Source organism: Panthera uncia (genome assembly GCF_023721935.1).
Source record: "Panthera uncia isolate 11264 chromosome E2 unlocalized genomic scaffold, Puncia_PCG_1.0 HiC_scaffold_19, whole genome shotgun sequence".
Classification (NCBI taxonomy): domain Eukaryota; kingdom Metazoa; phylum Chordata; class Mammalia; order Carnivora; family Felidae; genus Panthera; species Panthera uncia.
In genome coordinates this window covers 31,817,259-31,830,333 of record NW_026057588.1, presented here as the reverse complement: position 1 = coordinate 31,830,333, position 13,075 = coordinate 31,817,259, and the positions used below count along the sequence as shown (strand labels likewise).

General features: G+C 52.9%; 1 protein-coding gene across 1 annotated transcript; it reads right to left on the bottom strand.

Moving 5' to 3' along the window:
• Positions 1–6,078: 6,078 nt before the first annotated feature.
• CX3CL1 (C-X3-C motif chemokine ligand 1) lies at positions 6,079–12,767 on the bottom strand. Its single transcript, XM_049622213.1, is given in 2 exon segments — positions 6,079–11,120; positions 11,122–12,767. Coding segments are annotated over 2 exon segments (1,125 nt in total). The 5' UTR covers positions 11,664–12,767; the 3' UTR covers positions 6,079–10,537.
• Positions 12,768–13,075: the final 308 nt, after the last annotated feature.

The window sequence follows — 13,075 nt, the reverse complement described above, 5'->3', positions numbered from 1 at the left end:
ATCCACTTTTCATATACGACATGCCATAAAATATTAAACAAGGGCATCCCTGTGGAAGTGAGGGGCTAGGAGAAAAGACCCTTGGTCAGGTACCCCAGGTTTGAATCAGCTCTGCCATCAAGGAACTGTGAGACTTGGAGCAAGTCACTTCTCTCTGAGCCTCAGTTTCCACATCTGCAAGATGAAAATAATAATAGTAAGTACATTAGAAGGTTTTGGTGCATATCGACTGCCTTAGTGCCTGTATCTGGCAAATAGTACATGTTCCTGACTTTAAATATCATCTATATGCCAGAGACTCCCAAATTTCTCTTGCAAACTCCAGGCTTGTATGTCAGCTGCCTACTGAGCATGTTGAACAGGCATCTCAGACCCATCAAGTCCAAAGCCGAATTCCCAATTCCCATCCACCCCCACACGTGCTCCCCCCTGTTCCTTGCCAGCCCCTGCCTTCCCGTTACTTGGACCAGAATCCTGAGCACCATCCTGACGCCTCTTCCCTCTCACCCCCTACTTCCCATCTGTCAGCCGATCTCCTGGCTCTGCCTTCAGAATTCATCTGGAGCCCACCATCCCTCCCCTGGATCCCTACACTGGCTCCTGGTGGTGTCCCTGCCTCCACCCTTGCCTGCTCTGCTCTATTCTCAGCACAGTAGTCACAGGAATGTGAATCTCCTCTGCTCAGACCATCCCCCAGGCTCTCCCCTACACTCAGAGGAAAAGCCAAAGAGCCTACAGCAGCCACGAGGCCCCACCTTGCTTTCCACGCTCTGGCCTCGCTGGCCGCCTTCATGTTCCAAACGTGCCCAACACTCTCCCTCCTTAGGATACTTCCACTGTTCTTTCAGCCTAGAATATTCTTCCCCACATGCATGCATGACTCACTCCTTCACCTCCTTCAATCTTTGTTTAAATGTCACCTTTCAATGAGGCCTACCCTATTTAAAATTGCAACCTACCCCACCTCTTTCTCTGCTTGCTTGCTTTTCCTTTCTTTTCTTTTTCTCTTTCTTTCTTTCTTTCTTTCTTTCTTTCTTTCTTTTCTTTCTCTTCCCCCCGCCCCCCAATACTTACCACCCCCAATCACTACACCATTGACTTACTTGTTACACCTGCTGTTTGTTGCCTGTCTCCCCCTGACATCCCCACTGGAATGTAAGTACCATAGGACAGAAGCTCTTTCTCTTTTATGCAATGAAGTATATCCCACGGCACGTGGTAGGCCCTCAATACATACTTGTTGAATCCAGTGAATGAATGGATAAACGGCTGCTATTATTCCCAAAGCCAAGTACATAAACACTTCTCAATGGAGTCTTGCTCTTACTGTGGACTTGTCTCAATCTCTCTTGTGCCTGGGCCTCAGCTCTCCATCTGGGCTCCTCCCTCAGCCCTGTAAATCAATTACTTTCATTCACTGCTCGAGTCCAACCCTCTCTTTCCAGGGAAACTTTGTCCCTGGTTCCAAGTTATCTCACAGGCAAAGCTTTGGTCTCCAGACAGCACTGGCACAATCCAGGGCTGTGCAGTCAGGTGACCAATTCAAGGCTCACCCCTCAGGGTGCAATGATGGACCCTTCCTGTAGAAGCTAGATGCCTGCTGCAGCCTTCTCTGAACCTGGCAGGCTGCCTGGGGAGGGCGAGGGGGGAATCTTTCCCACTAAACGGGACCCTCTCTGCTCTCAAGGAAGGTTTGTTCAGCACCAGGGTCAGCGCCAAGAGCCCAGCCTCCGGGAAGAACACACATTCTGGAAGGCACCTTTTCTATGGATCTTGGTGGATCTGGCCCCTTTGAAAGGTGAAGGATCTCCCTGCCTTCCTGTCCAATCTCAGCCACTGCAAATAAGCCAGCAGGGGAAAGGCCAGCACCATTTGGCCATGTGATACATGGCACAGTCCTACCTGGATCCTGGCTCATCCAGGGGGAGCTGAGGGTGTGGAAGGGTGTGGCCACTTCTGAGCAAAGTCCAGACCTGGAAAGCATGTGCCTCTAGATGAGAATGAGGTCCTGTTCTCTTTCGAGAGAGAAGCAGGCACTTCAGCAGCCCTCTGGGCCGGGCCAGAACAGGCTGTGACTTGCCCTTCCACAGACAGACGCTCTCTCCTCAATCCCACTTGGCTTAACATAGGGTCCTCCCTTCTTCCTGCTTTGCCTGGGCTTCTTACAGCTCTCGGGACTCGTTGCTTCTTTTTCCCTCAATGAAACGAAACTGTCTAACCTAGCTCCAAAAATAATTTGGTGTTTTTATTGATGTCACGTTCAATTTATAGGCCTTCTTAGGGAGCTGTCTTTCCCGTTGGTTTCCCATTCCACTGCTTGAAGTCCTTTTCGCTCTCCTCCCCCAGTCAGCAACTCCTCATTCCAGACCCCAATGTGGGCTGCAGGCTGGGGAGCATGGTGATTGGCTGTGTCCATTGTCTGAGGTTGGGTTCATTAAAGTTGTGCTCCCAGGGGAGGTGGGGAAGAGCAGGGGGGATGGAGGCAGGGAAGGGACTGAAGCCCAGCAAAGGTGTTGACCTCAGGCAAGTCCCAGGGGCAGCTCCCTCCTGCCCCCACGGGGGCTCCAGACTGTCAGAAATAAAAGCAGCTGAAGGGGAGAGGCTGTGGCTGGGGCACCCACAGGTGCCCACCACTGGGTTCAGAGGTAAATATTACCATCACTGAGGCCCTGTGTGCCTCTCCTATTCTTTCCCTCTACAGACTAGCAGAAACTGAACTGGGCGTCCATTAGTCCCAAGCATTTCTTCATTTTCCTAACACATGCCTGTGTGTCCTTAAACAATGTATGGCATTGTTGATACAGTTTTTTAAGCTTTATATTAATATTACCATATAGTATCTGTCCTTTCACATCTTGCAGTATTGAACCTGAGAGTCATGTGTGTTGACAGGAACCAGTGTGTTTATTTCTTTTTCACCAGTTATGCAATTGCATACAATGACTGTACCAGACTACAATTTGCTTTTTTTTTTTTAAGTGGGGTCGCTAGAGAGGGACTGCCTGCTGGCCTAGTCACTTACTAGCTATGTGACTTTGGGTAAATTCCTCACTCTCTCTGTGCCTTGGCACTTCCATCTAGAAAATGGGGATCACATTAGTAGGACCCATGTTAGAGCTGGGGCAGGGACTATATGAGAAAGTTCCTTCAAAGGCTCACAGCGGTGTGTGATTGGGACAGTGAACCCCACAAGGGGAAGGCTAGTGTCTTATCCATCTCTGGAAATAATTGAATGACTCCTCCTCTGCCCTTGCTTCCCCGCAGGGACCCACTGCTTCTGCCCCTGACACCTTGCGGTCCGTAGGCTGTCTACCTGGCATCTCAGCGCTCATGTGCACGGGACTCCAATTCCATCAATCTGATGATGCTCATGACCACACATAAAAACTGGAAAACAGGCTGCACAGGTACAGATGAGAAGCGGGGGGTGGGGAGGAGAAGGGGAGACCCAGGAAGATGTCTAGGGGGGGCAGATGCTCCCACTCTCAGACTCCGGAGATCCCAAGGCTGCTAGACTCCGCCCTTCCCTGCTCGCTCCTCTGGAGAATTTGGGAGACAGTCAGGGCCTTGACCCAGTTCAGGCCTCCTGGTTGTCCTGGCTGGGCCCGGGGAGCAATTTCTTGACCAAGATGTGATGGTGGAGGGTCACAGGGGTTCAAGAGTGACTTGGACACACCTTCACAGATGGCCCCTCTCAGTCTCTGACATCTCTTTGAGGCAATTAGATTTTGGTTTTTTGCCAGGAAGTGCCTTGAAATGCAGCTCCCCACATGGCTGGGTGGCTTTCCATAAATCAGAAAGGCATGTGGTACCAGCAGCAGGTCAGAAAGTGCCACTGGAACGTGGATGGTGGTGGGGGCTGGCCCTTCCCCTCTTTCACTTCTTCCAAGACCTGTGGTTGGTCACTGGGGCACAAAAGGGAGCAAGACACACAGATGTTCGGCCTCATGGCTCTTACAGAAGCTCAGTGAAACAAGAAGGCACAGCCAGGTCATGTGAGGGTTACCATGGGTGCAGGCACAGTGAGGACCTGTAGCAGGGAAGCTTTGTGAAACTGAGAAGTCAGAGAAGGCCTCCTGGAGGAAGCGACATCTAAGCTGAAACCAAAGGATGAGTAAGAGTTGCCAGAGGAACAGTGAAGGGGGATGTTATTCCAAGCAGGGGGAATAGCCAGTACAATGGCTCAGAGGTGCGAGAGAGAAGTGTGACCTAGGGATATAAAAAAATGTGTGGCCAAAGGTGTTGTTGGTGGCAGGGTAAGCAAGATGGAGGGAAGAGCAGCAAGAGAGGGCTGGAGTCAGTGTGCCAACTGAAATCCTCTAGGAAGACAAAAGACATCGATCATGGCCTTGGCCCTTAGGACTGTGCAAAAGAGCCCGAGTCCTATGCCAACAGGCCCGGGTTACCCTGGTTGGGCTTTTGGCCTTAGGCGGTCCATGAAAGACTGGCTGATCCAGATCATCTGGCAAACAGCTGGTACTCAGTAATGTTAGTACTATCTCCATCTACTTCCTTGACTGCTGACGTGATCACCAGCACATCTGAGCCATTAGAACTCCCAGGCATCAACATATCTCAGGGAAACTACAAAACCCTTCTTCCCAACTCCACTTAGTGAGAATTCCAGACAAATCCAGACAGCTGGCAGGATACTGTTGACCACCCCATCTGCAAAGAAAGCAAAGGAAGAGTAGAGAGCTAGATAGCAGAAAGCCTATTTATTCCCCTGAAATGAATGTTTCAAGCCTTTAACACCATCGTGAGATTATTGACAAATCATCCCTACAACATATTTCTTTTTCTTCATTGCTGTACCCATCTGGATGGGCTAGGTTATGTTGCAATAACTTTTCCCTGGCTCAAAGTCAGAAAGGTTTGTTTCTTCTGCAGAGATCAGTGGGAGTTTTTTCTGTGGCTGGAGACTCTGGAGCCATCATCGCTCTGAGACCCAAGGTAATGAAGCGATCATTTTCTGGAATGCTGCCAGGTGCTGAGCCAGAAGGACTGAAAGTTCTTAAGGGTCTCTCATCAGAAATTCAATATGTGAATCTTGTGATATTCGTTACTTCCACCCCCTAGTTCACTGGCCCAAACTGCTCTTTTGGCCCCCCTAAACCCCTAGGGGGTGGGAAGAGCAGCCCTCCCACATGCCCAAGGGGTAGCAAGCCAGAAATAGGCAAGGAGACTGACTATTGCAGTCTCCCAGGACTTGAAACTAACAAACTTCTCTTTTTAAGTCTGAGATTCAGGCCTCTTGCTCCTCTGGTATCAATTTAGTTGGGATTCATGAGTTTTGACCTTGTCAGTTTCAAAAGCAACGGTATAGGAGAAAAGTTACATCAACTTGAACAGCTGCATAATGGCACCATAACATTTCTTTACCCTGCTTTAGCTGAAAACCAAGAAGGCTGCCTTTCTTAATACTTATGATTCCACAGTCTTGTTTGGGTATCCAGTAACCAAAGTGAATAGAACTAGGATGTTTCAAACCCTTTGGAAACATTTGTTGCATGATCATAGGTTCTATTACTGAGAGCTCACTATGTGCAATGGAGAAAACTGAGGCCAAGAGAGGTTAAGCAGCTTGCCCAAAATTATGTAGCCAGAAATCTCCATGCTGTATTCTGCTCCTGTATTGGTTTAAAAAAAAAAAAAAAAAAAAAAGCTGCTCATTACAAATAATTCTGTCCTGTCCTTTGCGGGCAAGAGATTCCTTGAATTTAAGAGAGGGGCATCGCTTCCACCAATGTGGTGAGATCAAGGAGATCTCTCATGGGTCCAACCACGGAAGTTTGCAGTCAGTTTAAGAAAGCTAGCCTGGCACCAGATCTTTTCTTAAATCCCAGCGGCTGAAACATTCTTTGTCTGGGAAAGCACATGACTGAGCAGAAGTGAATGGGACACAGGTGGTCTCCTGAGCTCTTGTACACGTAGGACAACAGGGCATGGGTAAACACACACACACACACACACACACACACACACAGCTCCCAGGAGCCTATTATTCAGCCTCACCCTGGAAATTCCCAGCCATTCATTTCTTTATTTTTCTGCCTGGCCTCACCCATTTGGGGAATGTACAGAGGACACAGGGGAGGGAAGGGACTAACGGCAAAGGGCAGAGAGTGGGAAGGCTGTTAGTGGCTACTGCCCACAGGACCCTGCAAGCCTCGGTGGGGGATGGAGTGGGCGGGCCTTGGACAGGGATGGGGGCAGGGAAGGGGGGGGTCTCCAAAACTTGGGCTAGGTGCCAAATCTCTAACTTGGAGGGCAGTGCAGGGCGGAGGGGGGCAGGCAGGAGAGGAAGGGGTAAGGACAGCAGCTTAAAGGTGCTTTCATCCCTGGAGTCTGGATCCAGTGGCTCTGAAGTGGGGGCCTGGTGTCTGTACTTTTAAGAATCCGTGGTTCAGGGATGCCTGGGTAGCTCAGTCAGTTAAGAGTCCAACTCTTGATTTCAGCTCGGGTCATGATCTCACTGTTAATGAGTCGGCTCTGCGCTGACAGCCGTGGAGCCTGCTTGGGATGCTCTCTCACCTTCTCTCTCCCTGCCCCTCCCCCACTGACTCTTGCTAAATAAATAAACATTTTTTTAATGTTAAAAAAATAAAAAGAATCGATGGCTCATACTTTCAGAAACAAAGACTAACATTCAAGTCCTGGAGAAAGACTGCAGGTCAGACCCCCATCTCAGCCACTTAACCTTGGGCTTGGAGAGCCTTCCTTTCCTCAACTGCAAGATGGGCACATTGTATGCAAAGAACTTAGCACACTGCCTGGCACGGGTAAACACTAAACAAACAGTGGCTTTTATTATCTTATCTGATGACGTCTCAGAGACCCCACAGCCCTGTCAGAGATTTGAGAGGCCTCTGAGTCTCCTTCCAACTCTGAGTGAATTTGGGCACCACGTGTGAAGTGTAGCCGTCTAAGTGAAAGAAAACCGAATGCTCCAGGATCCCCAGGGTACTGCTCCGGACTGAGCCAGAATTCAGGTCTCTCCCACTCTCCATCCTCTTCTGGAGCAAGAGGAGTTTAAACCTTACCTAACAATGTGATTAAAAAACAAAACAAATTGCAAAGCCTCTGGTCATGTTCCATGTTGCCGAAAGGATGGGGTTCGAGAGGCTGGAGGCTTGTGACCTTGCCTCTGAGCTCCTCCTTGGGTGTGGAATGGGCAAAAGCAGGAGGAAATGAGCTTGAGGGGGCTCGGGCAGAGCTGTGGCTCGCTGCTAAGGGACGTACTAGAATGGGCAGCTTGCACAGAGGCAGCAACCTCAGATTCACACAGGACCCTCAAACCCACATGCCTGTGGGGTTTGGCAGGTAGTAAAATGAAGGAGGAAGGCAGCAGGGTATAAGAAAAGTCATGTGCCCATCATGACCTTGTCCCACTTTCGGTGCAGACTTGGGTTTGGACAAAAATATCCTTGCTCTAAGATAAACAAGAGAAGGGTGATGAAAAACGGTACTTGACATGGTCACAAGCTCCAAGAGCGCTAAGCGGTTAGGGGATGCTAGAGAACTGGGGGTCTCACCCTGGCCTGCCCCTTCTCAAGAGGAAGCTGCTGCTGGGGCCTGACCCACTGATGTCGTGGTAGGGCCAGACCTTCTGAGTCACCCGAGAGAACACAGAAGAATAGGCTTGTGTGTGTAATTTCCTGATTTTTACATACTGCCTCTAATTTTTAAAAACACCGTGTAGATATCTAATCTAAAATGCCATTGGCTGTAGGGCACTCTGATATTTAGTAAACTACTAATAAACAAAAAAAAGACCTGTCAATTAAACTATGACAAGCCATGGATTGGAGGACAAATCCCAATTCCAAAGATGTCACAATGCAAAAAAAAAATGTGCATCTCAGGATCCATGAAATATTGTGTAATAATAGGCTGGACTTGATCTGTAGAAACTTGTGCAGTTCCCAATCTACACAACTGTACATAGCAGCTCTTATGATGCCACCCTGGGACATTGGACGGCTTAGGGGCCACCAGGAGGTTTGGGTTTGGGTCCTATCTGTGAACACCCAAGTCCTTTGGGAAGTAATCTCTTTTTGATCTTTATCTGGACCAGCAATGAGTCAAAGTAGCCAAGAAGAAAATGTGGCCCACTGTGCTCCCATGGATGACCGGATCGCTAATGGTGCTACTAAGGCCCCAGAGATGGAGGTTTAGTAGGCACGGGGAGGCACAGGAGTGGCTTCATAAGAGATTCTGATTCCTGCCAGGGAAGGGAGCCACTAGGAGAAGTCTCACGCCTGATGGTAAACAGGCCCAGAGAGGTGAAGGCACTGCCCAAAGTCACACAGCAGAGCAGAACAAAGCCAGGCCAGGGACTCAACCCTCCTCACCCCCTATCCCTAGTGCTGCTTCTCCTGCTGACTGTAAAGGACTCCTCCTCCACCCCACGCGGGCTGGACCCAGAGATTCTAGGCCCCTCCTTTATGCCATCGCCCCTGAGGTCTGGTTGCTGAGCCTGCCCTAGAGCAAGTTACTTTATTCGATTCACAAGACTTTTCAATTTTATTAGTAAAATACAAAATGGCACAGACATTGGTGATAGGGTTGGAAAAGCAAAGGATCAACCAACTCCTTCCAAAGTCCCCCCCCCCCCCAAATTGTCCTTGCCCATGTCCTGCTTGGGGGGAGGGGGACTAATCAAGTCTGTGGAAGGGGAACTGGCCGCTCCCAGCTGTCTCCTCACAAAAGTAGGGAGCCCCATCATGGGTGCTCCACTCCTCGAGGGCTCTCCAAACCTGGGGGAGCCCAAAAAAGTGCATTTAGACCTGCTGTCTGCCCTCCAAGCCATCAGAGTGCCCCCCACTAGAGCCAGGCCCCAACATCCCAGGTCGTGTGCAGCAGGCGGTGCAGGAGGGCCCCTCTCTGTGGGCCAGAGCTGTGTCTGCTTCCTCTGAGCATCTATCTGCCAAGTAGAGTGTCACCCACACCTGGGGGAAGCCTGGCTCATGGGAGGCTCCCCAGGTGGGGGGCAAGGGTCACCGTCAGGGACAGAGGGAGGGGGAGAGCTGCCCCTGGGGACTCTGAGGGGTGAGGCCCGCAGGCCCTGTCAGGCCTGCCTGAGTCCTCAGCACCCAAAAAGGGAACCCGTGACTTGGTGCCCACAGCTTCCCTCCCCACAGGACGGAGTCTTTCAGAGGTAAACACGGAACCTCAGGTTTCAGCGGTGGACTCTGATCCCATGGAAAATGTCCTTGCAACCCTGGCCCTGCCTGTGGTGGGCTGGAGGGTGAGGGAAGACCCGGACCGGAGGACAGCAGTGTTGTTAGGGAGTGAGAGAGGCAGAAGAGGACTCCAGGCTGCAGAAACGGCAAACGCAGGGCCCAAGTCCCTCACACAGGCCAGGGGCTGCCCCCTGCAGCCTCCCCCTTTCCTTTTCCTGAGCGCCTCAGCCCCCCGGGGAGCCCGCAGGCCTCCACTCCTCCTCAGCCTGTCACACATCACTTCGGCTTGTCCGGGTGTCCCTGCAAGCCTGGTGACCCTGAGAGGGCTGTTCTCAAAGCCAGCCCGGTCCCCTCAGGGGGCCCACAGAGCTGACTCCCTCCCACAGAGCAGGACCTGAGCTATCAGATCTCTCTCTTGCACCGCTCCCAGTCTCAGAGCCCAGCAGCGTGCCGGGCTCCCCGGCGGGTGAAGACCGGCTGAGGTGTGTTCCGTTGTGAGGCTACACCCAGGGTCTGGGAAAAGGGGGGTCTCTGGACCAGTGAGTGATGCCCGTCAGGACAGGTTACTGTCACACATTTGCCATGACTCTTTCCTTCCCCAGATGGAAAACCAGAGGTACGGATGCCTTGCTGGGTTGGTGATGAGCTAGAACCCCAGCTTTCACGCTCAAAGTCAATGTCCCTCCTCTGCACAGCATCGACTGAGAAGAAACACAAATCAAAGCCACCAGGTCGCTTGGTCTCCCCTTCCCACAATGCCTAACCGAGGGCAGAGCCTTTCTGGGGGCAGTCCCAGGAAACGCCACACTAGCCTCATGCAAGAGAAGACGGGTCCCCGGCTGGGTGTGGGCTCTGTACAGGGGATGGGGGAGATAGCACCGCAGGTAGCCGGGGTGACTGGCGACTGCAGCGGGACCAAGAGACACGATGAGGTCTGAGGGAGTGGGGCAGGAGGGGCCTGGCCTGAGGCTCATTCGTGAGATGGGATGACCGTGGTAACGTGTGGGCATGGGAACCAGAGGGGCCGGGCGTTTGTTCAATAAATAATTGTTTACTGGGTCTGGGACTGTGTCAAAGGGAACCTCTAACCAGCCAGCAGCAGAAGTTTCCTGACTTGGGGACACGGGAGTGAGTTGCAAAGGCCACCACTCCTGTCCCGGGTAGGTCAACAAAGGTGAGGAGTGGCCTCCTGGGGCGTGCCCGGGAGCTGGGAGCAGTTCCTTGCGAAAGATCCTGCGTCCTTGCTCTGATCATCCCAGCTCAGGTCAGGCCTTGGGTGAGGGTGGATATAAGGATGGGGGACCCCAGGCAGCTGTCTGAGTTGAACAACTGGACGCAGGCAGGTAGGCAGCTCACACGGGCACCAGGACGTACGAGTTACTGCCGCAGCTCCGGGGGACATAGCGAAGCCCGTCCACCATGTCCCCTGCCATCTTGCGGGGGCAGCCCTGGAGGTTTTGGTAGGCGAACATGGCCACCCCCAGGCAGAAGAGGAGGCCGAGGAAGGCCAACAGCCCTACTGCCTGCCTCCGGGTGGCCGCCTGGGAGTCAGGGACAGGAGTGATGAGGACTTCCAGCCGCTGGGGGTCCACAGTGGCATGGATGGGCTCCTCAGCCTTAGGGGTCCAGCTGCCTGAGGCCACTGGCTCCCTGCTGGGAACACTTTCTGAGGACACAGGGACCATGGAGAGACGGGGCATGCTGTCAGACCCTCTGAGAGCATCCGTGTGAGCTGAAATGGGACCCATCTCCATGGGCCCTAGAGAGTTCTCTGGCATGGGGCCAGAGGTCCACACAGGTTGGTCCTCTGAGGCTGTGTATAAAATGGTGGGGACCTGGGTAGGGGGGGCCTGGGTAGGGAGGGTCTGGGTGGAGGGGTCTTGGGTAAGGAGGGTCTGGGTAGAGGGGGCCTGGGTGGGGGGGGCCCGGGGGGGGGGGGGCCGGGGGGGCGGGGGCCTGGGTGGGGAGGGCCTCAGAGGCCTTTCCCTCAGCCCAGAGGCCCGACCCAGGTTTGTAGGCAGAACTCTGCCAGGACGCCGGGGTGGTGAGGGCAGCGGCGTTGAAAAGCTCAGTCCTCTGGGACCCAGCTGGAGGCCCTCCATCTGGAGCCTTTGAAGTGGAGGGGAACCTGGTCCCCCAGGAATCAGCCACTCCTGTCGACAGCTCTGGAGAAGTCCCCAAGGCCCTCTGTGCCTCCTGGCCACTGCTTTCCCGGGTAGCTTTGGGCTCTGTGACCGTAGACTTGTCCATTCCCCTGGCGGCCAGGGTGGTCCTGGGTTCACCCACGCCAATTTGCTTCTCGAACGTGCCGCCATTTTGCACCGGCATAGCAGTCTGGCGCTCTAGATGTGCCATGGCTTTCTGGACCCATTTCTCCTTTGGATCAGCACAGAAGGTTTTGTTCTGTTTGGTCCTCAAGCTACAAGGAAGGAAGACAGGGGCCCGGTGATGCCCAGATGCCATGTGGAGTAGAGGCATCGTGCAAATGCTCTGCAGGTGAACAGACCCAGCCGGAAATCCTGCCCCCAACACTTATTAGCTGTGAGCTGTGAGCTGTGAGCTGATTAGCTTGGGCAGCTTGAGTTCTGGGATTTCCCTGTCCTCGCCTGAGAAATAGAGATAGCATACCTACCTTCTACGGGGTGACCAACCTCCCCGGAAGAGCTGGGACAGAGGGGGGGTCCTCAAGATCTGGAACTTCTCTGTGAAAGTCCCAGAAAATTGGGACAAGTTGGCCACCCCACTTTTGTGTTATTGTAAAAAAAGAAAGAAAGAAAGAAAAAAGAAAAGAAAATGATATAAAGCACCTGGCTCAGAGTGGGAGACTCAGAGGACCACTGTTAATAAGAATATCGTTACCATTAAGGCAGGGGACTCTGGGCTGTGAGTCTTCTGACTGGGGGAGCCGTCCACAGCTGTTCCCTGCTGTCAGGTGTGTGACTGGTGAGCTCTGGGTAAGTAAGGCCTCCTCTCTCTGGAAGGAGCTGATTTAAATGTCCTCTTCTTCCTCTCCCTCAGTTACAGGCTGCCCTCCAGACCTCTACCTCCTCTCTTAGTGTGCATCCTCAGGCTGAAAACATATTTAGTGAGCTACAGCCACATATATGGTGGTCCCATCGGGACCCCGAGGGCCATCCAAATCTTGAGCTTCCTCTGGCTGGCTAACTGCCGAGCCACGGCTCAGAGCTGCCTGGGGCTCACGCTCCATGCCACTGTGCTAGCAGGCATTTTGCCTGTTTCAACCTCACACCCATCCTGAGAGGTGGCTACCACGCCCATCCCCATTTTACAGATGAGAAAACCGAGGCTCAGAGAGGTAACGCGAACGTGCGTGGCTCCGGCACGCTGGGAAACCAGAGAAGTGCAGGGAGCAAGCATAAGCCTTCAGGCCCCCACAGGCGAGGTGCTGCCTGGTGCCACAGTCCCCTCCCTGGGGCTGCCTACTTCCCCTTTACCTAGAAAACAGAAGCAAATTTGTGGGGGAGTCCGGGGGAAGCAAGCCCTGGCAGGTGAGCAGAGAGGTCAGGCAGCAGCCCCTCGTGGTAACTGTGCAGTCATTGGAGTGAAGGACACGACTTCCTTTAGCTGAGCCTAGACGTTGAGAGCCTCTAGCCATTTCCTGACTCCAGGCCCGAAGGTCAGTCTGTGGAAAGGTCTTGGGGCTGGGCGACTGGGCGGGACCCAAGAGGGACCCCAGGAGAGCAAGCGGCCAAGACAGCCAAGGGTCCCGACAGTCGGGATGGGCGGGGGCCGGTGGGGGTGCTGGTTCAGGTTGGCCCCTGCCCCAAATCTCACTGGAATCCTGTTTCCTCATCTGTCAAGTGCAGATAATAATCTCTGCCTTTCCCATCAGCGGCTTTTGGGCACCCTGCTGCCAAGCTGCTTATTTA